The 26,945-nt window shown below is 44.7% G+C and overlaps 1 protein-coding gene across 9 annotated transcripts in view; it reads left to right on the plus strand.

Annotated features, from left to right (window-relative positions):
- LOC134539804 (lipase 1-like) overlaps positions 1-17,022 on the plus strand; it is a 235,313-nt gene extending 218,291 nt beyond the window's left edge. For 2 of the 9 annotated variants that reach the window (XM_063382076.1, XM_063382077.1), the window contains exons 6-9: positions 192-350; positions 4,367-4,451; positions 4,527-4,662; positions 16,554-17,022. In XM_063382076.1, coding sequence (XP_063238146.1) covers positions 192-350; positions 4,367-4,451; positions 4,527-4,662; positions 16,554-16,737 — 564 coding nt within the window. In that variant the 3' untranslated portion in view covers positions 16,738-17,022. Of the gene's footprint in view, positions 1-191; positions 351-4,366; positions 4,452-4,522; positions 4,663-16,553 lie in introns of all 9 variants that reach the window. The other 7 variants (XM_063382080.1, XM_063382081.1, XM_063382083.1 and 4 more) reach the window with 5 other exon arrangements.
- The last annotated feature ends 9,923 nt before the right edge of the window (positions 17,023-26,945 follow it).

A 26,945-nucleotide genomic window follows, 5' to 3' on the forward strand; every position in this document is an offset into this window, starting at 1 on the left:
AACTTCAAAAAGTAATGTGTTTATTATAACAAAACTTAGTTCAGGTAACACGGAACTTAGAGTAAGTCCTTTAAAAAGTGGGGATTCGCATGCCAACAAGAAATAATTCTGCCGTATTTCAGACAGAGCACAGTACAGTAACTTACTGAAGCAGTTGTGTTTGTAGTTGAAGGAGTTGTCGTGTGTTCCAGTCACTGCTGGCGGCAGTGGACATATTCCAGGTGCTACCCCGCTACTCTGTATGGGGGAAGTTGTTCCTAATGCTGTGTGCAAATGATCGAGTGACAAACAGTGTCTGCACTGCGATCTACTCTCTCATTGGTGGACACAACCCTTCAAATTTGAACAAAGTAAGAAGGGTGCAAATATTATTGTCATGTTGTAAAATTTTTTAAAATTAAAATAAATATGTTATGTTAAATTTTGTAATATTACTGCGTTGTTAAGGAAATATGTGAGATTTTTTTTGCCTTATATTAAGTCATTGATAACTGAGATACTAAAGAAAGACAGGAAAATAAGAGTTTTTAAAATTTTATTTGTGCCTTGTTCATTTCATAAAAAATATTTAAGTATTCTTAAGACTGAGATTCTGTAGTTTACGATTTTTTCAACCGATTGTATTTTCCTGAGGACCCTTGGAACACGTTGGAAGTAGAAAATTGCCTCCCTGTAGTTTCTGACTGAATCATATCTTTGTTGTTAAATCTAGGTTGTACCTACGTCATCCGTCTCTGGTTTTGTTATACATTTTTAAGTAAGCCTCGGGGTTCTCGAACGTATTAACAATAAAAGTTCTGAAACAAAATTAAAACTAAACCTTAAAATTTTGGGAGATTTTCTGTTGTATAGATAAGCCCAATTAATGCTTTAGAAATTTTGGCCTTTGTGCTTGCAATTGACAATTTAAAATACCTATGCAACATTAGTAAATATACAGCATCGTCTTAAAGAGCGTCCAATGTATGTATGTAACTAACCTTTCATTTTATTTATCTGTTTTTATAATTATCAAATATTCAGTCCTACAAAGTTCTATTGCGAAGGAAGTTTAGGCTTACACAGGATTCCTGTTGACTCCGAGTTATTTTGTCAGCTGTTGTTGGGGGAAGGTGAAAAATGGCATATTTTATTTCACAAACAGAATCTTCAATGGGATTTTTTTTATACCACTGCGTAGTTCTTGCCTTTAGCTAAAATCAGAGCGCTGTCTTAATTTGCATATGTGCTTGAAAGTTTGACAACAACCCAGCCATTGTACAAAGCAGATGGCTTCTTTTTCTCTGTGAAGCTCTGAGAACTTCTAAGAATAACATTCTGTAGTCTAGCACAGAGATTATTGAGCTGCCATTGAGTCCAAAATATCCAAAGTTGGCGAAGTTGAAGGAGATATTTGCTAGCAAGTTTCAGTAGCAGGTCAAGAAGCTCCTTTGCATTTAGATTCAGATCTATTTTGATTTAAAGTATTCTTTCTTGTAGGATAGCAGTATTTACTCGATGGTGAATTCGCTTAGCTACTGGAGTCTACAAATTTTGGTGGATAAAGGTGTGTTTGTGAAGCCTACTGCAGTATCTGCATCTCTTCGTGAAGGCAAGGGAGTTATCAAATTTTGAATTATTCCGTCTCAGCCTGTCAAATGTTCTTGTAAGGTTGGCGTTTCCTCCTGGTAGAGGTTCAATGATAAATATCGTAGCTTTTCTCGTCCACTGTCTGAAGTTTCTGGGATTGTGAGATATTTTGAATCGAGCACGAAGGTTCAACGATGTCTTGGGAAACTTTACGGTTGCCATACTTAGGGTCGCATCCTACTGAGTAAACTTTAGTAGCTTGTGCCCGAGTGTTGTGTTATAAAAAGAACGTTTATGAAACATCGCCTTGACTTAGTGTACCAACCTCGGGGATCAGTACAAGCATTTACCAATTGATTTAATAGAAAACTGCAATAGAACATTAGCATTGAAGAAGCAAGGTGCCCACATGTGAACTCTTACAAAAAACTTAATTTAGATACACAATTTCGTTCAACAAACAACAGTTTATTCGTTCAAACGAAGTAACATGAACTATGGAACTGACAGCGATAAGTTGGAAGTAAGCACATAAAGGTACGAAGTATAAAGTAGAGTTTTTCTCGGCATCGACCTACATTTTTTTATTTCACAGCGAAGTGGTTGAAAACTAGTGTAGAATAACTTGAAACAATCTTTTAACTTATTGATCCTCAAGCCAGAAGGAATTTAAATCTTTCTCATGCATTTTAATCAGTCTGTGAATTTAATAGTAATTGATAAGTATTTGGTCCTCAGTGTAGTTGCCTTTTTGACCTGACCATGAGGTGTTAAAATTTACGTATTTAGTTTTATGAAAATAAACATAATATTAATTTGTGTCTCTCATTAAAATTTAACATTTATCACTTAGTTGAACTGTGGTCATTAGCATTTTACTTTTGAGGTCGCTCATGTATTTTTTTTTTTGCTCTGCTTCCCTTTATATACTACTACGGCCGTCTTGACTACTAGAGTTGATATTTTTTTTACAGGGTTTTGCAGTTTCATGTCGTTACTATTTGCGAAAGACAATTTTAGCCCCGCTTGTGTGACACTAATGTTACTGATTCTGTGACGTTTTTGTGAGTGCTCTTTAACGAAAGATCTGCGTTAGAAAATTCTACATAAATGTCGAACCTGTCTCAGAAAAATGTTGGTAAGAATTTTCTAATATAATGTTGGCTTTACGTGACAGTTCCTTGAAATTTTGAATTTTTTAAATTTTTTTTTAAATTTTCGATATTAAAAATTGTAACTTTTAGGAATTCATGTTTGTTTATAATTTACGGTATGAAATCAATGCTACGGGAAAATAATTCTACTTAAAAATTCGTCCCTTTGAGGAATGCTGACTACCCACCCCAGAATAATATTCTCTTTCAAAATGAAATTTTGATTCGTTGCTTTTCATAAAGTATACATCAAGACGTTTTAAAAAACAAAACACAACACTCATACTTAGCTGGACATTTCTTGTCCTTGAGTGGTTATTCCAAGCAGTATATACAAGCAAGAATGTTTACTTGTAAAGTTCAGAAATCAATTTCTTTTAATTTTTGCTTTCTTTGGATCTCAAAAATGTTTTCCGAATATTGCCAAGTGGTCACATGTTAAAATAATTATTATTTTAATTGTAATATACAAATTAACTATTTGTCACAACTTCCAAAGAATTTGGTGGTGCAAAATATTTTTGTATTGTTACATTAACTAAAAGAGGGTAAAAAAAACAAATATATATATATAAGCTTTAATTATATTCATTCACCTGAATAAAACAATTATAAGTGTGAGAAGAATTTTTATGTTATGAGTTACTTTCTAAATATAGAAGCAAGTGTTTCACAAGTTAAGAAATATTACATAATTGTTAGCTATAATATATTTAAATATTATTGATTTGCTCTTTAATAGAAGATAAATAAACTGCAAAGTGTTAATTTCAATGTTAAACATAATTAAAAATAATGTAAATCGTGAGATGATATTCTATCACTTGGAATTAACATTAATAAAAATATACTTCTTAAATTATACTTATTAACTTTTGGACCTTAATGGTATTGTGATGTTCTAAATTTTATTTGGGTGTTAATTTATTACGTCTAATGCTTTAATAACGTATGTTGGAAATTTATCACATAATTTTGTTTTGATGTTATGTTCTTAGCACGATCCTAGAAAATTCGTGAGAAAATTTCTATGCCAAACTTCACCATCAGTCAACTACATTATTGCTTCTAACGATGATGGTAATGTGAGGCAGAAGATAGTTGGTTTGAAAACCTTGAACATCCTGTTATATCAAATTCTTCATTTTATTGACTAATTACACTGCAGGACGACATAAGCTCATCTTTGGGAAGAAGGCAGCACAACATTTCTTTAGCACAAAACTAGCAGAGTGTCCTTATAGTTTTAAGGAATATAAAATGAATTGTTTACATTTATTTATATCTGTGACACTTCATGTGCATACGGTACACCAACACATAAATACAGAGTTTTGCAAAGTGTGTCTTGTGTTGCAAGAGTGTCTCGTGTTGCAGAGAGTGTCTCGTGTTGCAGAGAGTGTCTCGTGTTGCAGAGAGTGTCTCGTGTTGCAGAGAGTGTGTCGTGTTGCAGAGAGTGTCTCGTGTTGCAGAGAGTGTCTCGTGTTGCAGAGAGTGTCTCGTGTTGCAGAGAGTGTGTCGTGTTGCAGAGAGTGTCTCGTGTTGCAGAGAGTGTCTCATGTTGCAGAGAGTGTCTCGTGTTGCAGAGAGTGTCTCGTGTTGCAGAGAGTGTCTCGTGTTGCAGAGAGTGTCTCGTGTTGCAGAGTGTGCTGGCCACGGCGTACGGACACGACCCCAGCGGCACCTCGATGAAGACAGCGGCGCACTACGGGCAGTCCGTGCAGTCAGGTGATGGCTCGCTCCTGCAGCATGGCGCATGGCTGTGCCGAGGAGTGGCTGACACTGTGCTATGCTCGCAGGCAGGTTCAGGCAGTACGACTACGGCCCGGGGAACATGCTGCACTACGGCCAGTCGCAGCCTCCCGACTACGACCTGGCCAGGATCACCGCGCCCGTGTCCATCTTCTACGGAGGCGCCGACACCGTCACACACCCTCAGGTGACCTGGAATTGCACCAGCAGACACAGGAGTAGTCCTCTTCCAGCAGCGGAATAGACACCATCACACACCCTCAGGTGACCTGGAATTGCACCAGCAGACACAGGAGTAGTCCTCTTCCAGCAGCGGAATAGACACCATCACACACCCTCAGGTGACCTGGAATTGCACCAGCAGACACAGGAGTAGTCCTCTTCCAGCAGCGGAATAGACACCATCACACACCCTCAGGTGACCTGGAATTGCACCAGCAGACACAAGGGTAGTCCTCTTCCAGCAGCGGAATAGACACCATCACACACCCTCAGGTAACCTGGAATTGCACCAGCAGACACAGGAGTAGTCCTCTTCCAGCAGCGGAATAGACACCATCACACACCCTCAGGTGACCTGGAATTGCACCAGCAGACACAGGAGTAGTCCTCTTCCAGCAGCGGAATAGACACCATCACACACCCTCAGGTGTCCTGGGATTCCACCAGCAGACACAGGAGTAGTCCTCATCCAGCAGCGGGAATAGACACCATCACCTAACCCCCTCAGGTGACCAGGGTTTATACCCGCAGACACAGGAGTAGTCCTCTTCCAGCAGCGGAATAGACACCATCACACACCCTCAGGTGTCCTGGGATTCCACCAGCAGACACAGGAGTAGTCCTCTTCCAGCAGCGGAATAGACACCATCACACACCCTCAGGTGACCTGGGCTTCCACCAGCAGACACAGGAGTAGTCCTCTTCCAGCAGCGGAATAGACACCATCACACACCCTCAGGTGACCTGGAATTGCACCAGCAGACACAAGGGTAGTCCTCTTCCAGCAGCGGAATAGACACCATCACACACCCTCAGGTGACCTGGAATTGCACCAGCAGACACAGGAGTAGTCCTCATCCAGCAGCGGAATAGACACCATCACACACCCTCAGGTGACCTGGAATTGCACCAGCAGACACAGGAGTAGTCCTCTTCCAGCAGCGGAATAGACACCATCACACACCCTCTGGTGACCTGGAATTGCACCAGCAGACACAGGAGTAGTCCTCTTCCAGCAGCGGAATAGACACCATCACACACCCTCAGGTGACCTGGAATTGCACCAGCAGACACAAGGGTAGTCCTCTTCCAGCAGCGGAATAGACACCATCACACACCCTCAGGTGACCTGGAATTGCACCAGCAGACACAGGAGTAGTCCTCTTCCAGCAGCGGAATAGACACCATCACACACCCTCAGGTGACCTGGAATTGCACCAGCAGACACAGGAGTAGTCCTCTTCCAGCAGCGGAATAGACACCATCACACACCCTCAGGTGACCTGGAATTGCACCAGCAGACACAGGAGTAGTCCTCTTCCAGCAGCGGAATAGACACCATCACACACCCTCAGGTGACCTGGAATTGCACCAGCAGACACAGGAGTAGTCCTCTTCCAGCAGCGGAATAGACACCATCACACACCCTCAGGTGTCCTGGGATTCCACCAGCAGACACAGGAGTAGTCCTCTTCCAGCAGCGGAATAGACACCATCACCTAACCCCCTCAGGTGACCAGGGTTTATACCCGCAGACACAGGAGTAGTCCTCTTCCAGCAGCGGAATAGACACCATCACACACCCTCAGGTGTCCTGGGATTCCACCAGCAGACACAGGAGTAGTCCTCTTCCAGCAGCGGAATAGACACCATCACCTAACCCCCTCAGGTGACCAGGGTTTATACCCGCAGACACAGGAGTAGTCCTCTTCCAGCAGCGGAATAGACACCATCACCTAACCCCCTCAGGTGACCAGGGTTTATACCCGCAGACACAGGAGTAGTCCTCTTCCAGCAGCGGAATAGACACCATCACCTAACCCCCTCAGGTGACCAGGGTTTATACCCGCAGACACAGGAGTAGTCCTCTTCCAGCAGCGGAATAAACACCATCACCTAACCCCCTCAGGTGACCAGGGTTTATACCCGCAGACACAGGAGTAGTCCTCTTCCAGCAGCGGAATAGACACCATCACCTAACCCCCTCAGGTGACCAGGGTTTATACCCGCAGACACAGGAGTAGTCCTCTTCCAGCAGCGGAATAGACACCATCACCTAACCCCCTCAGGTGACCAGGGTTTATACCCGCAGACACAGGAGTAGTCCTCTTCCAGCAGCGGAATAGACACCATCTCACACCCTCAGGTGTCCTGGGATTCCACCAGCAGACACAGGAGTAGTCCTCTTCCAGCAGCGGAATAGACACCATCACCTAACCCCCTCAGGTGACCAGGGTTTATACCCGCAGACACAGGAGTAGTCCTCTTCCAGCAGCGGAATAGACACCATCACACACCCTCAGGTGTCCTGGGATTCCACCAGCAGACACAGGAGTAGTCCTCTTCCAGCAGCGGAATAGACACCATCACACACCCTCAGGTGTCCTGGGTTTCCACCAGCAGACACAGGAGTAGTCCTCTTCCAGCAGCGGAATAGACACCATCACCTAACCCCCTCAGGTGACCAGGGTTTATACCCGCAGACACAGGAGTAGTCCTCTTCCAGCAGCGGAATAGACACCATCACACACCCTCAGGTGTCCTGGGATTCCACCAGCAGACACAGGAGTAGTCCTCTTCCAGCAGCGGAATAGACACCATCACACACCCTCAGGTGTCCTGGGATTCCACCAGCAGACACAGGAGTAGTCCTCTTCCAGCAGCGGAATAGACACCATCACCTAACCCCCTCAGGTGACCAGGGTTTATACCCGCAGACACAGGAGTAGTCCTCTTCCAGCAGCGGAATAGACACCATCACACACCCTCAGGTGTCCTGGGATTCCACCAGCAGACACAGGAGTAGTCCTCTTCCAGCAGCGGAATAGACACCATCACCTAACCCCCTCAGGTGACCAGGGTTTATACCCGCAGACACAGGAGTAGTCCTCTTCCAGCAGCGGAATAGACACCATCACACACCCTCAGGTGTCCTGGGATTCCACCAGCAGACACAGGAGTAGTCCTCTTCCAGCAGCGGAATAGACACCATCACCTAACCCCCTCAGGTGCCAGGGTTTATACCCGCAGACACAGGAGTAGTCCTCTTCCAGGAGCGGAATAGACACCATCACACACCCTCAGGTGTCCTGGGATTCCACCAGCAGACACAGGAGTAGTCCTCTTCCAGCAGCGGAATAGACACCATCACCTAACCCCCTCAGGTGACCAGGGTTTATACCCGCAGACACAGGAGTAGTCCTCATCCAGCAGCGGAATGGACACCATCACACACCCTCAGGTGTCCTGGGATTCCACCAGCAGACACAGGAGTAGTCCTCTTCCAGCAGCGGAATAGACACCATCACACACCCTCAGGTGTCCTGGGATTCCACCAGCAGACACAGGAGTAGTCCTCTTCCAGCAGCGGAATAGACACCATCACACACCCTCAGGTGTCCTGAGATTCCACCAGCAGACACAGGAGTAGTCCTCTTCCAGCAGCGGAATAGACACCATCACCTAACCCCCTCAGGTGACCAGGGTTTATACCCGCAGACACAGGAGTAGTCCTCTTCCAGCAGCGGAATAGACACCATCACACACCCTCAGGTGTCCTGGGATTCCACCAGCAGACACAGGAGTAGTCCTCTTCCAGCAGCGGAATAGACACCATCACCTAACCCCCTCAGGTGACCAGGGTTTATACCCGCAGACACAGGAGTAGTCCTCTTCCAGCAGCGGAATAGACACCATCACACACCCTCAGGTGTCCTGGGATTCCACCAGCAGACACAGGAGTAGTCCTCTTCCAGCAGCGGAATAGACACCATCACACACCCTCAGGTGTCCTGGGATTCCACCAGCAGACACAGGAGTAGTCCTCTTCCAGCAGCGGAATAGACACCATCACCTAACCCCCTCATCTGACCAGGGTTTATACCCGCAGACACAGGAGTAGTCCTCTTCCAGCAGCGGAATAGACACCATCACACACCCTCAGGTGTCCTGGGATTCCACCAGCAGACACAGGAATAGTCCTCTTCCAGCAGCGGAATAGACACCATCACCTAACCCCCTCAGGTGACCAGGGTTTATACCCGCAGACACAGGAGTAGTCCTCTTCCAGCAGCGGAATAGACACCATCACACACCCACAGGTGTCCTGGGATTCCACCAGCAGACACAGGAGTAGTCCTCTTCCAGCAGCGTAATAGACACCATCACACACCCTCAGGTGTCCTGGGATTCCACCAGCAGACACAGGAGTAGTCCTCTTCCAGCAGCGGAATAGACACCATCACCTAACCCCCTCAGGTGACCAGGGTTTATACCCGCAGACACAGGAGTAGTCCTCTTCCAGCAGCGGAATAGACACCATCACACACCCTCAGGTGTCCTGGGATTCCACCAGCAGACACAGGAGTAGTCCTCTTCCAGCAGCGGAATAGACACCATCACCTAACCCCCTCAGGTGACCAGGGTTTATACCCGCAGACACAGGAGTAGTCCTCTTCCAGCAGCGGAATAGACACCATCACACACCCTCAGGTGTCCTGGGATTCCACCAGCAGACACAGGCGTAGTCCTCTTCCAGCAGCGGGAATAGACACCATCACCTAACCCCCTCAGGTGACCAGGGTTTATACCCGCAGACACAGGAGTAGTCCTCTTCCAGCAGCGGAATAGACACCATCACCTTACCCCCTCAGGTGACCAGGGTTTATACCCGCAGACACAGGAGTAGTCCTCTTCCAGCGGCGGGAATAGACACCATCACCTAACCCCCTCAGGTGACCAGGGTTTTTTACCCGCAGACACAGGAGTAGTCCTCTTCCAGCAGCGGAATAGACACCATCACCTAACCCCCTCAGGTGACCAGGGTTTATACCCGCAGACACAGGAGTAGTCCTCTTCCAGCAGCGGAATAGACACCATCACCTAACCCCCTCAGGTGACCAGGGTTTATACCCGCAGACACAGGAGTATTCCTCTTCCAGCAGCGGGAATAGACACCATCACCTAACCCCCTCAGGTGACCAGGGTTTATACCCGCAGACACAGGAGTAGTCCTCTTCCAGCAGCGGAATAGACACCATCACCTAACCCCCTCAGGTGACCAGGGTTTATACCCGCAGACACAGGAGTAGTCCTCTTCCAGCAGCGGGAATAGACACCATCACCTAACCCCCTCAGGTGACCAGGGTTTATACCCGCAGACACAAGAGTAGTCCTCTTCCAGCAGCGGAATAGACACCATCACCTAACCCCCTCAGTTGACCAGGGTTTATACCCGCAGACACAGGAGTAGTCCTCTTCCAGCAGCGGAATAGACACCATCACCTAACCCCCTCAGGTGACCAGGGTTTATACCCGCAGACACAGGAGTAGTCCTCTTCCAGCAGCGGGAATAGACACCATCACCTAACCCCCTCAGGTGACCAGGGTTTATACCCGCAGACACAGGAGTAGTCCTCTTCCAGCAGCGGAATAGACACCATCACCTAACCCCCTCAGGTGACCAGGGTTTATACCCGCAGACACAGGAGTAGTCCTCTTCCAGCAGCGGGAATAGACACCATCACCTAACCCCCTCAGGTGACCAGGGTTTATACCCGCAGACACAGGAGTAGTCCTCTTCCAGTAGCGGGAATAGACACTATCACCTAACCCCCTCAGGTGACCAGGGTTTATACCCGCAGACACAGGAGTAGTCCTCTTCCAGCAGCGGGAATAGACACCATCACCTAACCCCCTCAGGTGACCAGGGTTTATACCCGCAGACACAGGAGTAGTCCTCTTCCAGCAGCGGGAATAGACACCATCATCTAACCCCCTCAGGTGACCAGGGTTTATACCCGCAGACACAGGAGTAGTCCTCTTCCAGCAGCGGAATAGACACCATCACCTAACCCCCTCAGGTGACCAGGGTTTATACCCGCAGACACAGGAGTAGTCCTCTTCCAGCAGCGGGAATAGACACCATCACCTAACCCCCTCAGGTGACCAGGGTTTATACCCGCAGACACAGGAGTAGTCCTCTTCCAGCAGCGGAATAGACACCATCACCTAACCCCCTCAGGTGACCAGGGTTTATACCCGCAGACACAGGAGTAGTCCTCTTCCAGCAGCGGAATAGACACCATCACCTAACCCCCTCAGGTGACCAGGGTTTATACCCGCAGACACAGGAGTAGTCCTCTTCCAGCAGCGGAATAGACACCATCACCTAACCCCCTCAGGTGACCAGGGTTTATACCCGCAGACACAGGAGTAGTCCTCTTCCAGCAGCGGAATAGACACCATCACCTAACCCCCTCAGGTGACCAGGGTTTATACCCGCAGACACAGGAGTAGTCCTCTTCCAGCAGCGAAATAGACACCATCACCTAACCCCCTCAGGTGACCAGGGTTTATACCCGCAGATACAGGAGTAGTCCTCTTCCAGCAGCGGAATAGACACCATCACCTAACCCCCTCAGGTGACCAGGGTTTATACCCGCAGACACAGGAGTAGTCCTCTTCCAGCAGCGGAATAGACACCATCACCTAACCCCCTCAGGTGACCAGGGTTTATACCCGCAGACACAGGAGTAGTCCTCTTCCAGCAGCGGAATAGACACCATCACCTAACCCCCTCAGGTGACCAGGGTTTATACCCGCAGACACAGGAGTAGTCCTCTTCCAGCAGCGGAATAGACACCATCACCTAACCCCCTCAGGTGACCAGGGTTTATACCCGCAGACACAGGAGTAGTCCTCTTCCAGCAGCGGAATAGACACCATCACCTAACCCCCTCAGGTGACCAGGGTTTATACCCGCAGACACAGGAGTAGTCCTCTTCCAGCAGCGGAATAGACACCATCACCTAACCCCCTCAGGTGACCAGGGTTTATACCCGCAGACACAGGAGTAGTCCTCTTCCAGCAGCGGAATAGACACCATCACCTAACCCCCTCAGGTGACCAGGGTTTATACCCGCAGACACAGGAGTAGTCCTCTTCCAGCAGCGGAATAGACACCATCACCTAACCCCCTCAGGTGACCAGGGTTTATACCCGCAGACACAGGAGTAGTCCTCTTCCAGCAGCGGAATAGACACCATCACACACCCTCAGGTGTCCTGGGATTCCACCAGCAGACACAGGAGTAGTCCTCTTCCAGCAGCGGAATAGACACCATCACCTAACCCCCTCAGGTGACCAGGGTTTATACCCGCAGACACAGGAGTAGTCCTCTTCCAGCAGCGGAATAGACACCATCACACACCCTCAGGTGTCCTGGGATTCCACCAGCAGACACAGGAGTAGTCCTCTTCCAGCAGCGGAATAGACACCATCACACACCCTCAGGTGTCCTGGGATTCCACCAGCAGACACAGGAGTAGTCCTCTTCCAGCAGCGGAATAGACACCATCACCTAACCCCCTCAGGTGACCAGGGTTTATACCCGCAGACACAGGAGTAGTCCTCTTCCAGCAGCGGAATAGACACCATCACACACCCTCAGGTGTCCTGGGATTCCACCAGCAGACACAGGAGTAGTCCTCTTCCAGCAGCGGAATAGACACCATCACCTAACCCCCTCAGGTGACCAGGGTTTATACCCGCAGACACAGGAGTAGTCCTCATCCAGCAGCGGGAATAGACACCATCACCTAACCCCCTCAGGTGACCAGGGTTTATACCCGCAGACACAGGAGTAGTCCTCATCCAGCAGCGGGAATAGACACCATCACCTAACCCCCTCAGGTGACCAGGGTTTATACCCGCAGACACAGGAGTAGTCCTCATCCAGCAGCGGGAATAGACACCATCACCTAACCCCCTCAGGTGACCAGGGTTTATACCCGCAGACACAGGAGTAGTCCTCATCCAGCAGTGGGAATAGACACCATCACCTAACCCCCTCAGGTGACCAGGGTTTATACCCGCAGACACAGGAGTAGTCCTCATCCAGCAGCGGGAATAGACACCATCACCTAACCCCCTCAGGTGACCAGGGTTTATACCCGCAGACACAGGAGTAGTCCTCATCCAGCAGTGGGAATAGACACCATCACCTAACCCCCTCAGGTGACCAGGGTTTATACCCGCAGACACAGGAGTAGTCCTCTTCCAGCAGCGGAATAGACACCATCACCTAACCCCCTCAGGTGACCAGGGTTTATACCCGCAGACACAGGAGTAGTCCTCATCCAGCAGCGGGAATAGACACCATCACCTAACCCCCTCAGGTGACCAGGGTTTATACCCGCAGACACAGGAGTAGTCCTCATCCAGCAGCGGGAATAGACACCATCACCTAACCCCCTCAAGTGACCAGGGTTTATACCCGCAGACACAGGAGTAGTCCTCATCCAGCAGTGGGAATAGACACCATCACCTAACCCCCTCAGGTGACCAGGGTTTATACCCGCAGACACAGGAGTAGTCCTCTTCCAGCAGCGGAATAGACACCATCACCTAACCCCCTCAGGTGACCAGGGTTTATACCCGCAGACACAGGAGTAGTCCTCATCCAGCAGCGGGAATAGACACCATCACCTAACCCCCTCAGGTGACCAGGGTTTATACCCGCAGACACAGGAGTAGTCCTCATCCAGCAGTGGGAATAGACACCATCACCTAACCCCCTCAGGTGACCAGGGTTTATACCCGCAGACACAGGAGTAGTCCTCTTCCAGCAGCGGAATAGACACCATCACCTAACCCCCTCAGGTGACCAGGGTTTATACCCGCAGACACAGGAGTAGTCCTCTTCCAGCAGCGGAATAGACACCATCACCTAACCCCCTCAGGTGACCAGGGTTTATACCCGCAGACACAGGAGTAGTCCTCTTCCAGCAGCGGAATAGACACCATCACCTAACCCCCTCAGGTGACCAGGGTTTATACCCGCAGACACAGGAGTAGTCCTCTTCCAGCAGCGGAATAGACACCATCACCTAACCCCCTCAGGTGACCAGGGTTTATACCCGCAGACACAGGAGTAGTCCTCATCCAGCAGCGGGAATAGACACCATCACCTAACCCCCTCAGGTGACCAGGGTTTATACCCGCAGACACAGGAGTAGTCCTCTTCCAGCAGCGGAATAGACACCATCACCTAACCCCCTCAGGTGACCAGGGTTTATACCCGCAGACACAGGAGTAGTCCTCTTCCAGCAGCGGAATAGACACCATCACCTAACCCCCTCAGGTGACCAGGGTTTATACCCGCAGACAAAGGAGTAGTCCTCATCCAGCAGCGGGAATAGACACCATCACCTAACCCCCTCAGGTGACCAGGATTTATACCCGCAGACACAGGAGTAGTCCTCTTCCAGCAGCGGAATAGACACCATCACCTAACCCCCTCAGGTGACCAGGGTTTATACCCGCAGACACAGGAGTAGTCCTCTTCCAGCAGCGGAATAGACACCATCACCTAACCCCCTCAGGTGACCAGGGTTTATACCCGCAGACACAGGAGTAGTCCTCATCCAGCAGCGGGAATAGACACCATCACCTAACCCCCTCAGGTGACCAGGGTTTATACCCGCAGACACAGGAGTAGTCCTCTTCCAGCAGCGGAATAGACATCATCACCTAACCCCCTCAGGTGACCAGGGTTTATACCCGCAGACACAGGAGTAGTCCTCATCCAGCAGCGGGAATAGACACCATCACCTAACCCCCTCAGGTGACCAGGGTTTATACCCGCAGACACAGGAGTAGTCCTCTTCCAGCAGCGGAATAGACACCATCACCTAACCCCCTCAGGTGACCAGGGTTTATACCCGCAGACACAGGAGTAGTCCTCTTCCAGCAGCGGAATAGACACCATCACCTAACCCCCTCAGGTGACCAGGGTTTATACCCGCAGACACAGGAGTAGTCCTCTTCCAGCAGCGGAATAGACACCATCACCTAACCCCCTCAGGTGACCAGGGTTTATACCCGCAGACACAGGAGTAGTACTCATCCAGCAGCGGAATAGACACCATCACCTAACCCCCTCAGGTGACCAGGGTTTATACCCGCAGACACAGGCGTCCGGCAGTCTTTTCATTTCAGTTTACTTGAGAGATTTCTGCTTATATTGCTACCAGCACTCAAACATCATCATGCTGTTCCTCTTCTCCTTCCTCGTCTTTCTTTTGAATACCCACGCATTGTGCTTATATCATTTCATCACCCATTCTTCACACTTTTCCTCCACATTTTCGGCATTTTTCTCCACATCAGCTAATCTTGTGTGCACGGGGATGTTCTTGAAAGGTTATTTTAATACAATTTCTTAGCTTTACTTGCTGTACGATATATTAAAATATGTTTTCATCATCCTAAACAAGGTTGGTCAAGATGGCTGACTATACTTTAATAGTCTCATATTTATCTTTTCCTTCTTCAATACTTTTATTTTAAAACCTACATGTCACACATCGCCATCATCATTCCCTCCTTACACTTTTACCCCTTCTTTGCCCCTCATCTTCTTTCGCGGATATTGTATACCTTGTTTTATCCTCTGCTTCTATACTAGACTCGTGGTCTTATGGCTAGCATCTGGAGATGACACTGCACTCGTGGTTCAAAAACTATCAGCCACACTCAGGATTTAATAACAATTAAAAATCCGTACTGTTCAGAGAGTGGCCTCATAAAAAAAGCAACATTTTCAATCTTCTGTGAAGTCATCAGGAAGACATCAGTGGCACCTGGTGGAGAACTTTATAACCAACATTGGTGACACTGCCGTCACCTACCGTCAAAGTTCAGAACTTAGTGGTGGGTGGAAGGGGTATGGGACCTGAGGGGTTTGACTAACTGTGATTAATAGGTTTTTAATTTTTGGCCAAGGTTAAGTTTGATCCAGAATGTCCATGCTCTCCCTACACAAGGGTGTTATCACATAGCATTAGTGTTTATATTTGCCAGTGTTTTATAGGTCATAAGGACTTTCCATTGATTATCGAGTTAAACATACGCTAAAGGCACTAAGTGCTATAAACAGATGAGTTGGTTCTACATACATATGTGGTCCATGGAACATCCCAGGATACATGGATGTTATATCCCAAAGGTTTTTTGCTGGTCATTTCTTCGATTTAATTAACATTAATTTTCTTGTTGGGACACTCTTGTCAACTTTGAATCCAAGAAATTTTGTAAGAATATGATGTTGGTAGTATGCGTGGAGATTTTTGTAAATAAAATTACCATGGCCGCTTCATTAAACCTATTTCGTAATAGCTATTTTCCGGTGTTCTTTTTATCAATGGCCAGAAGGAATTTACAACAATTGAAGAAACCATATTTACTTTAATGATAAATGTACATTAATTAAATTTATAATTAAAAAATAATAATTTTGTTAATTATTATTAAGTTATTAATAAATTTAAAAAATTATTCATTTAACATGTATATGAAACCTAGTAATTAATTTATTGTAAGAAATGTACCAGTTTTGCATATAAGTAGTTATTTTAAGCTGTATTTCTGATACCATTGTAATGCTAGTTTTAAATACAAATATGTGTTTCTTATTAACAAAAATATACAAACAACCTGAAAACATCTGCTCTTTATTCTTGATGAAAGAACGATAATTTCCTCTCGGGAAGTTATAGTTACGTACAATTTTTCTATTTTTTTCCCCTGAAATAACTTCACATAATTATGTTATACCAGTAAAGGCCGAGGATGCAATAAACCTCACAATCCAAGTTTTTTTTAAGGAAGATGATAATGGAATTGGATGGGTATAAATAATACTCCATTATTGTATCACATGAACAATTATTTTACAGTACAATATCATCTCAATTCTCATAAAAATGTTCATAGCACGTGGTAAAACATTTTATGTAAGATAACCTGCACACATTAATACTCACTGCTTTGTGTTCTGGCTGTTTATGTGTTCAGGACGTGGAGAATCTCTACAGCAAGCTGGTTGGCAGTAAGTCCCGGAATCTGCACTTGCTCAAAAACTACACTCACTTGGATTTCACGTGTGGGATGGATGCTCACCGGCGACTCTATCCTCGCATTGTGTCGATACTCAATACACACTAGCGTTCTGCGAAAACACATAAACAAATCTCATTAGTGTGCTGAAAATGAGGACAAATATGTAAATATTGCTGACAGAAGATTTATTATTTATATTTTGTAGGGTTAAGAATCCTCAGTCACAAATTAAAATATAAAAAAAAAATCTGTTCTAACAATCATAAAAATATTACATCTAACTACTTACAAACAAATAAATATTTTTTTGACAAGAACTGAATTTCTCTTATTTTGCTTGTCTGAATAAAAAAAAATTATGTGTAATCATTTCTTCAAAAAATTCGTAATAAAGTTTTAAATAATACTACACATTTCTTAAAAATTTTTTTACTAATTCATTCTAAATATAATTCTAGTTATAAGTTTGCCTGGATCCTAATCTAAACTATATAATCCAAACATTACATATATAAGGACACGTCTTCATTTTAGACGTAAAAATGTGTTTATAGCTTTATATGAAGGACCAAATTATTGTGTAAAAATAATTTATGTATATTACGTGTTATTGATTTTACTAAAACTATTATTTAAAAATGTTATTGAAGATTAGAGTTTCTGTTGTTTAGAAAAGTAAATAAAAAAGGTTTGAGCCAATTAATCTGGCTAATATTTAATTAAGTATACTGATGCTGGTCGATACTATTGGTAGGTTTGGTGTATCCTGGACAGGTCGTAGTTGAGGATCCTGGGAATAATGGTGGCCATCTTGAACTATAAAATTTCTGGAAGCCATCTAGGGTTTAGTAATTTCTATTATCTCTGAAAGATTTGTACAATCAGATGTATGTCTGTAGAAGAAAACTAAAAAATACTCAAAAGACAAAAACACAAATTAAGCAAACATTTGCTGTTGTCAATAGGATATAAACACCAAATAATATTCCATAAGAGGAATATGGTCAATAAACAAAGAAAAACAAAGAAAATGGACTAAGAGAACGAAAAAACCACCACAAATGATGACAGCACATAAAATATTGACCCCAAAAAAAATTCTGCACAACAGTTGTAACGAGATAAAAACACGACAAAACGAAAATACGAAACAAATACAATAGTTTTTGTGCTGTCATCATTTGTGGTGGTTTTTTCGTTATCTTAGTTTATTTTTATTTGTGTTTCTTTGTTTGTTGACCATATTCCTCTTATGTAATATTATTTGGTGTTTATATCCTGTTGACAACAGCAATTTTTTGCTTAATTTGTGTTTTTGTCTTTTGGGTATTTTTTAGGTTTATTATACAGACATACATGTTATTAGCAATAATGGCGTATGTCCAAAAGCTTACATCAAGTTTAGTAATTTCTATTGGTCATCTTGGATTAATTCATTTCTATAGGCCACCTTCTATTATGTCATTTATAGTGGCCATCTTAATGTAATTCTTTACTGGTGGCATCTTGAAATATTGTATTACATAATTTCCCATGACTATCTTGGAGTACATCATATCTGTCCACCATCTTTGACTCAAACACTCCACTTCCTAATGTTGCACTTTTTGTTTTTATTTCATAGCCATCGAGCACTCCACTCCTGAATGTTCTGCTTTTCTTTAAAGTGGCATAACTATAGAGATATCCGCTCTGAGTTACACCTTTAAATGGTTTGTAGGATGCCATCTAGTTTTTGTTTGTGGGAGACAGCCATGTTGGATTTGTTACATCATGATGGAGGCAGCCATCTTGTTTTAATCTGCTAGATGCTGCCATCTTTGTTTGTGGCATTGGTTCCTGTAAAATATGCTAGTATCTTTCTGTCTATGCACATATTAGCATTTTATTTTGAAGCATGTGCTTCACTTCGCCGTCGGCATGGGCCAGCAATCGTCCATGAGAATTTTCTGATTCAGGAGCATAAAATTATGCACTAAACGCCAATTGACGCCATCTTTTTGTTGAACCAAAAAGGTAGGGGTGATTAAATCAGATTTTGAGAGTGAAATAACATCAGCGGCTAACAGTGTGTTAAAGATATCGTGCATTGCCTGAAGTTGGGGGGGCGACACCTTCATATATGCACACTGCGCACGGGCGTGGCATCATTTAAATAAAATTTACAGGGCATTACGTCGCACCTGCCAATCCTGGTGGTGATGACGTCAGAACAGAAGTGAATCAGGTTGCCAATAGCCCCTTGTTGCACGGAGTAGTGGCAGTCACTGCATCCAAGGACAATCGAGTCCCATGTCTGAAATCTCAGCGGGATCTAAACGCTCATGGCAAAACCAAAACAGAGTTCATGACGCGCCATATTTAATACGCAGCGAGTTTTACTTAGGAAGTCAAGGCCTAGTTTAAGATTAGGAGAAATGCCAGGCACGACGACAAACTTTCAGTCCCAAGAAAAGTGTTTTTTTTTTTAAATGCACGATGACTCTTTTATTAGCGTGCAAAATCTGACCATTTGCAACGTAAATGTTGATAGCATCACCCACAATGACGCGGCGGCCTGATTCAGGAAACCTGGCCAAAAGGCTCTCCAAGCATTCCTCGCTAGTGACAGATCGAGTGGCGCCTGTATCAACTAGAGCGGGAAGAAAACACTGATGAATGGCAATCGATAGAAAATGCAAAAAAAAGTATGAGTGGAGGATTTTTTTATAAGTCGACGCCTGTGTGCTCCGTCCAGCCCCGTTTTCCGGGCAATTAACCCGATAATGTCCCAAACCCTTACAGCTAAAGCAACGTCTATCATTAGGCTGAACACGCGGCTCAGCGCATTCAGCCAATTCGTGTCCGAAGGCGCAGCACATTGCACACAGCCCGCGCGTGAGCTCGCCCAAGGTCGCGCGGCGTGAAGCCTGCGCCTCAATAACACCTTTGAATATATATATACTGTATAGAAGTCGCCAGCCCAGGTTAAAATTTCTAATACGGTTTGAGGTAGTTGGTTAATTCACCGCCGCAATCGCCACCATCTCTAGGGCATCGACTTGTGGTGATCCCTAGCGGACAAGTGTCGAACTCTTCAAACACCCCTTCCCCCACCCTCCCTCAAACCCGCGTTGTCCTCCACCCACCCTCTAACCCACCTCTCATCCCTACAGTTTTGTGACGCACAAACTCCCGTTGAACGACCTTGAGCTGCAGTGAATGTTGGATTGGTTGTGCGGGGGAATGACAGCGGGCGACAGTGCTGTGCTCTAACGTGCAAATAACAACCTAAGGCGATACAGGGCGTTACGGCAGCGCACTGCAGCAGTGAAGTTCCCAAGCTGCTCATCATACGCTCCTGAAAAACGTAGATCAAATCCTATCCACTCGCGACTTCTATACAGTATATATATATTCAAAGATAACACTGGGCAGACCACAGGCAGCTCGACCCCGTCTGGCAGAGGAGGGAGGAGGACCGCTTACACACACCTGCGCCCGCCGCTCGCAGGCGCGATTACACTAGCAGGACTGCGAATGTGCTAGCGCGCGCTTATGGTCAGACGTGCATCGCTCGGAACTACAACCTCGCTCCACAGCCGCACACAAACACATGTTCAGGCCCGTGCGTGGCATAACCACGCGACTTGGCTCTGAACTCCGCACGCTTCACGGTGGACGGAAATTCGGCCTCATATTTGGCCACGCTAGCAAGGCGGTTTTCCACCTCACCACCCCAAGTACGCAGGCTAGCCAAGGAAGTAGGAGGAGCCAACATGAAAAATAAAGTTGGCAGATCAAAAAAATAATAACTACTTTAGTAGGCATAATATTGAATTTGTTGTAAGCTATTCAATGCTGGATGCATTGATTTAAAAACATTCTAAACATTTTAACCTATGGAATATGATAAAATGTTTTAGCTATCATTTTGGCATATTGGACAACTTATAGTATGTTATGCACATAAAGTTCTAAAATTGGTCCAGATGATTATAGAAATTTCCTGACATATCTAAAAGAAAAAGTTACTTCGAAATCTACTTACGCCTGTAGGCTGCGCCCACAGGAGTTTTCTTCTGTAAACGGTCCCAGGGAAATCTACTTTGTGAACGCTCCTATTAGAAATGTAATAAGTTCCAGCACAAATAATAATTAGTAGTAGTCTATTAATAAATAATTTTTTTAAAAAAATATGACAATCACTACGTATTTTAGTGTATTTTCTGAATAGTTAAAAAATTTAAATAACTAAAAAAAATTTCCAACTGTATTTTTTAATAATAATTGAAGCGTTTCAACATTTAAACGATAAGAAAATATTATTTAATACAGCGGTAAAATGTTAAGAACTAGTTCCCTGACCAAAAAATCTCTGAAAGCTAACATACAATAACTATTCGCCCCATACAATTAAAGTTTTAAAATCTATTGTAGAAAATATCGCAAAAACCAATAACTTCTTGGACTGTCAAATGAAATATTTTTTTTATTTGCTCAGCAACATACTTCAGGCCTATATAAAATAGCATGGAATGGTTAAGAAATGTGAATACATGTAAGTCTAATAAAACTTTTATTTAATTTGATATTTTGTTTATTTTTTATATATATATTTGTGAGTTCACCGCGATGTCAAATAAAAAAATTAATACTACATTATTTAAATGAAAAATTACATGAAATTAAGAAAATTGTTTAAAAAGGTTCTACGAGAATATTTAAAATGATTGCGGGAAGAATGACAGCAGGAAGGAAGCTCTGCGCAGACCGAGTGGCGGTGTGGTCTACACACTGGCGCTCTACACGGGCTCTTGGGGTCGGACAGCGCACCGCCATCAGTGGTCGGAGTTGCTGGCCAGCAAGTGTGCCACGAAAGTCAAGGAATTTCTTCCCCTTTTGTTTGTTAACCCAACCCTCTAAGCCGTAGCCTTACCGGCCTGGGGCCCCCACGGGCGTGGATACGCGAGACAGGAGAGGTGTTGGAGATCCAGCTATGTCCAGAGGCTGAGGCTACCCAACCCAGCATAGTCACCGCCTCGCTCAGCTGACCAGACAGTTGGCTGTGTCCTGAGCACTGCTGGCGCCCACATCACACTGAGACCCAGTGAACCCGTGGTCCGGTGGAGGCCTAGCTGTCCAGGCTAGCACCGGAGCTGTGTCATCGCTCACCACGTCGACTCCGCATCGGGCTAGGGAACCCTCGGAGGCTGCTCCAAGCGATCGGAGCAGCACTACCAAGTACGAGTCCTACCCAATCAGAATCCAGGGCCTTGGAGGAAACCTCAGCGGGACACCATTCAAACCTAATGAATCCTTCCCGCTCTACCACCAACTTGGCGTCGATTCGGCAGACGGGTTCGCCAGCAGGTCTCTGTGGCATCTCGCCGGCGATGGCCGCAGCTGTGTCTCCGTGTCTGGTGAACCGAGCCGTGTCATTCCTGTTCCCGACAACACATGCTGTGGCGTCACACTCGTCACTGACCAGTCAAACGTCTTACATCCATGTTGAATGGTGGTATAGTGGGAAAATACACTCATTTCTTCACATTTCAAACCTATGAATGTTACATGTTCCCAACGATCTCACAGCCTCATGTTGACTTCCAGTAGTTGAAGCAGGTACAATTTTCACATTTTCAGTTTCCACACTTCGGAAATAGCTTGAAAAAAAGAATTCATTCTATCACATTCTCGTCTGGTACTAGGGCATATACCAAAACCAATATTAGCAGCCTGACAAAACTACCAAGCGAACAGTCAAACATGTAAAAATCCCGCATACCTGCTATTTTTAATCTCACGTGCATAACACTTAAGCTATTCGTTTTGTGATACTCGCTGGAGTACGGAAGTAAAGATACTGATTGGGGAAGACTATACTTGTCCTCGTGCTCAGCTGAGACTCAGTGTTCGCAGCTGTCCGCCCAGGTAGTGCAGGCGGTTGAACAGCCCTCAGACATCGAGGCCATGAGGTGAGAGTGGAGACTTTAATGAACCAATAAAAGAGGAAAACGAGAACCCCCGCCGGCTGCCCGCAACGTCCGTCACGTTCACAACATGGCGAGAGACGAGTGTTGTGATACGGTCTTTAAATGATTCATCAAATTGGGAATTTTGATTTAATGCAGTTATTTTTGTACGTACGCCATTAAAATTTTGCACTGTTTGTCATGGAAAAATTCCGAAAATCAAAAATAAATAAATATATAAAGATTAAAAAAAAATCACTGTCGGATAGACGGAACCAACGATGAATTCAAACAAGTATTATGGACAAATCAACGACGATTGCACGGACAAAAAAATTCAACATCCTACTAATATTATAAACGCGAAAGTTTGTAAGTATCGATGGATGTTTGTTATTCTTTCACGTAAAAACTACTGAATGGATTTTAATGAAATTTGGCCTACAGCTAGCTTATAACCTGGATTAACACATAGACCCCATATTAATATGAAATTCCATCCCTAAGGGAGTGAAAAAGTGATAAATTCATTTTATAACAGAAAAAAATCATAGGTCATAGACATACAAATAGTGAGTAAGTGTCATTTCTCTATGTCTGACACACGATCATACACATAGTAAGGTCTGGCAAATTAATATTTTTCTCCTTGGTGAGACCAGTCCGCTTAGTGGAGCTCGCAGCGGCTAGCAAAATAAAGGCGCTAATAACAGTTTTGTTCTTAACTTCATCAATAGATAGATTTGCCTTGAATTTTAAACGCACCATCGTTTGATGCGTTTGTCATGTCTTTAATTTTCGTTTGTTTGTGCCGTATGCGTTCCTATACCATTCATCCGATTGCGATGAAATTTTTATGATTTGTTATGCCCATGCCCATGAAGGTTACTGAGACGGTATAACTATTTTTCAATAGTTGGAGCACGAATCGTGTCAAAAAAGTGTTTATTTCATTTTATATAGCGGCACTTCGTCTGTTTTTGTTGTATAAGTGCTCACGCATGACACAATTTATTTAAATATAAAAGAGAGACAGAGATAGAGTGATATATATATATAGAGTGAGATAGAGACGGAGAGATAAGTTGAATTAGAGCGAGGTATAGAGAATGAAATGTGTTAGATAATGAGATTTACTTATAGATGTATAGAGCTATATAGAGACTTAAATATAGAAGATAAAGAGATACTGGGAAGTATATATGTAGATATAAAGAGATAAATAGAGATAGAGAGATAGATGAATATAGATGTAGATAGAGATAAATATATATAGAGAGATGGATAGATGATTTGTATATGTGTAACTACTTCAAACATATTAGAAAACAAAACTGAATGAGGGATTGCAATGCAGGCCGAGCATTAGCTAGACAATGGAATCTTTTCAATATTAGTAATCTCTTATTTTTATGCTGTTTCTATATTGCTTTATAAAGTCTAAATTACATACAGACCAGGTAAATAACTATAAACTGGCAGAACAACGTCTTGCGGGATCTGAAAGTGATATAAATTAATTTTCACACTTTACATTCAAATTAAGAAGACAATTACTAACTACACCCTGTGTTCAGCCCGGGCAACGCCGGGTATTGCAGCTAGTATATCATACACCACAAGAATTCCGTTGAATGAACTTAGTCATGGAAAAAATAATACAACACAGACAGACTAACACAATGGGCTTACAACGACGAGACAGATTAAATGAAGGCAGATAACAAACCTGGACAACGCAGCAAACATGTAAACACAGGAATGAAGATAAACAACACAACGACGATAGCACTAACACAGAAGATTCCCAATGGCCACTATTGCGACGTTTCGGAAACTGACATCTGTTCCCGTCATCATACACAATCAGACTGATATTGGAGACTGGGGAACTATGGGTTTGATAATGTTGGAGCTCCTCTTCTTGTACAGCCATTGGCAGACGAGGGCTATCCTGATTAGTCGCGCACAAAAGGGGGTGATATTATTGGCTGATGTATTACTTTGAGGGTTGTTGGTTCGCAACTGAGTTGTGTAGAAATTTGGTATCTTTTTTAATTAAAGGTACTTATCTATAAATTATTTATTCAATTCTTTGCTTGCTGACTGATAGTGTTGCTATTGTTTACAATAAATACTGATTCCTTAAGTCTTCTTTTTATTGGGTGTTCTTCCCGTATATTGGTGGTGCAGCATTGTCCCAGAGTTTTCTATGGCTATTGTCCCAGGCATGTTTAGCAAGTCTAGATTTTCGAGTTTCACTCTTCTGTATGTTATTTTTATGCTCCTTAATGTGTTTTAAAAAGGCATATGAGAAACTGGTAGTGTTGTGCATAAAACTTGTTTAGTTTAATCGTTCCGTTTGTCCGACATCAGCTGATTTACTCTTGTTTTCTGTGTTTTTTTGTGTTATTTTTTTCCGTAATGTTTCCACGAGTGTTGTGAGCCTCACCCACCGAGAACCCTACCTGGCTGAGGTGTACACGAGAATGCGAAAGGTCCTTAGATATGATTTAGTATTTTATTATAATATTAGCTAAACGTGATAAAAGGCCAGGGGTTAGTCAGCCCAATAAAACTGCAATGTAAGGTGTACAAATCTGGAGTGAAGCGCTCTAGTTTCTTAGTCCCGGAGTGAACTGATAACAAGCCGCCCATGGATTCGCACCTGCTTCACCACACACGCACATTAACAGTTAATAACAGTTGTTTGAGTATTCACAAGCTCAGATATTAGAATGGGTAGTTTTTGACGTGATAACGTCTTATAAATCGATGAACGCCGGCTGCACGCACGAAAAAGCATGACTCATTGTCACGTTCCGCCTGAGCAGGGCGTGCAAAAAAGCTCCCAACTACCGTGCGAGAAAATCTTATATAATATCAAACAGGTCAAGGCAAGCTTTTTAAAAGTAGTAATTTAAAAAAAAATGATTTATTTGTCCAATTTAGTTATTTCAAATTAATAATTTATTGACATTTATTTAACTTTAGCTTATTTCTATAACTAATTGTTCATGATTATATTTAAACAAATTATTTAAATTAAATTTGCAAAAACCTGTAAATAATATATTTTAAAATTAAAAAGTATGCAATTTTTCATCAATGTTTTCTTGTGATTATCACGTGAAATTATTGTCCGTGAACCGACTTTACTGTCAACCCCCTTTTTACGTGTTAATATTGGATTGAACACGTCAGGTGACGACATGCTCCACGCAGGCCAGGCGAGTCCGGGGTTGGCCGGTGTGTGAGTGCCGGGGTCCGTCTGGCAGGCGCGGCATAAGCAGGTTCAAGGCCACGGGTCCGGGCAACGCTGCGCTTCAGGCTGATTGCCGCTAATGAGGGGATGGGATTCCCCGCCGCAGAAGAAGATTGAAGACACGAGCGGGCCGCTGAACTCCCGAGCCCGGAGCAGCGACCTTCACCCTGACGGGCCGCTCCGCCGTCGAGCGTCGAGATGCTTCACGGCGGCTCAGAGCAGCCGTGCGTGACTTCCCACATTCAGTACAGAGAGACGGGTCTGAGCCACGTGACTTCACACATTCAGTACAGAGAGACGGGTCTGAGCCACGTAACTTCACACATTCAGTACAGAGAGACGGGTCTGAGCCACGTAACTTCACACATTCAGTACAGATACAAGAGTCTGAGCCATGTGACTTCACACATTCAGTACAGAGAGACGGGTCTGAGCCACGTGACTTCACACATTCAGTACAGATACAAGAGTCTGAGCCATGTGACTTCACACATTCAGTACAGAGAGACGGGTCTGAGCCACGTGACTTCACATGTTCAGTACAGAGAGTCCTGTCTGAGCCACGTAACTTCACACATTCAGTACAGATACAAGAGTCTGAGCCATGTGACTTCACACATTCAGAACAGAGAGACGGGTCTGAGCCACGTAACTTCACACAATCAGTACAGATACAAGAGTCTGAGCCATGTGACTTCACACATTCAGTACAGAGAGACGGGTCTGAGCCACGTAACTTCACACATTCAGTACAGATACAAGAGTCTGAGCCATGTGACTTCACACACTCAGTACAGAGAGACGGGTCTGAGCCACGTGACTTCACACATTCAGTACAGAGAGACGGGTCTGAGCCACGTAACTTCACACATTCAGTACAGATACAAGAGTCTGAGCCATGTGACTTCACACATTCAGTACAGAGAGACGGGTCTGAGCCACGTGACTTCACACATTCAGTACAGAGACAAGAGTCTTAGCCATGTTACTTCACACATTCAGTACAGAGAGACGGGTCTGAGCCACGTGACTTCACACATTCAGTACAGAGAAACGGGTCTGAGCCACGTGACTTCCCACATTCAGTGCAGAGACAAGAGTCTGAGCCACGTGACTTCACAAATTCAG

This window comes from Bacillus rossius, chromosome 16 (assembly GCF_032445375.1).
Source record: "Bacillus rossius redtenbacheri isolate Brsri chromosome 16, Brsri_v3, whole genome shotgun sequence".
In the NCBI taxonomy this organism is placed as follows: domain Eukaryota; kingdom Metazoa; phylum Arthropoda; class Insecta; order Phasmatodea; family Bacillidae; genus Bacillus; species Bacillus rossius.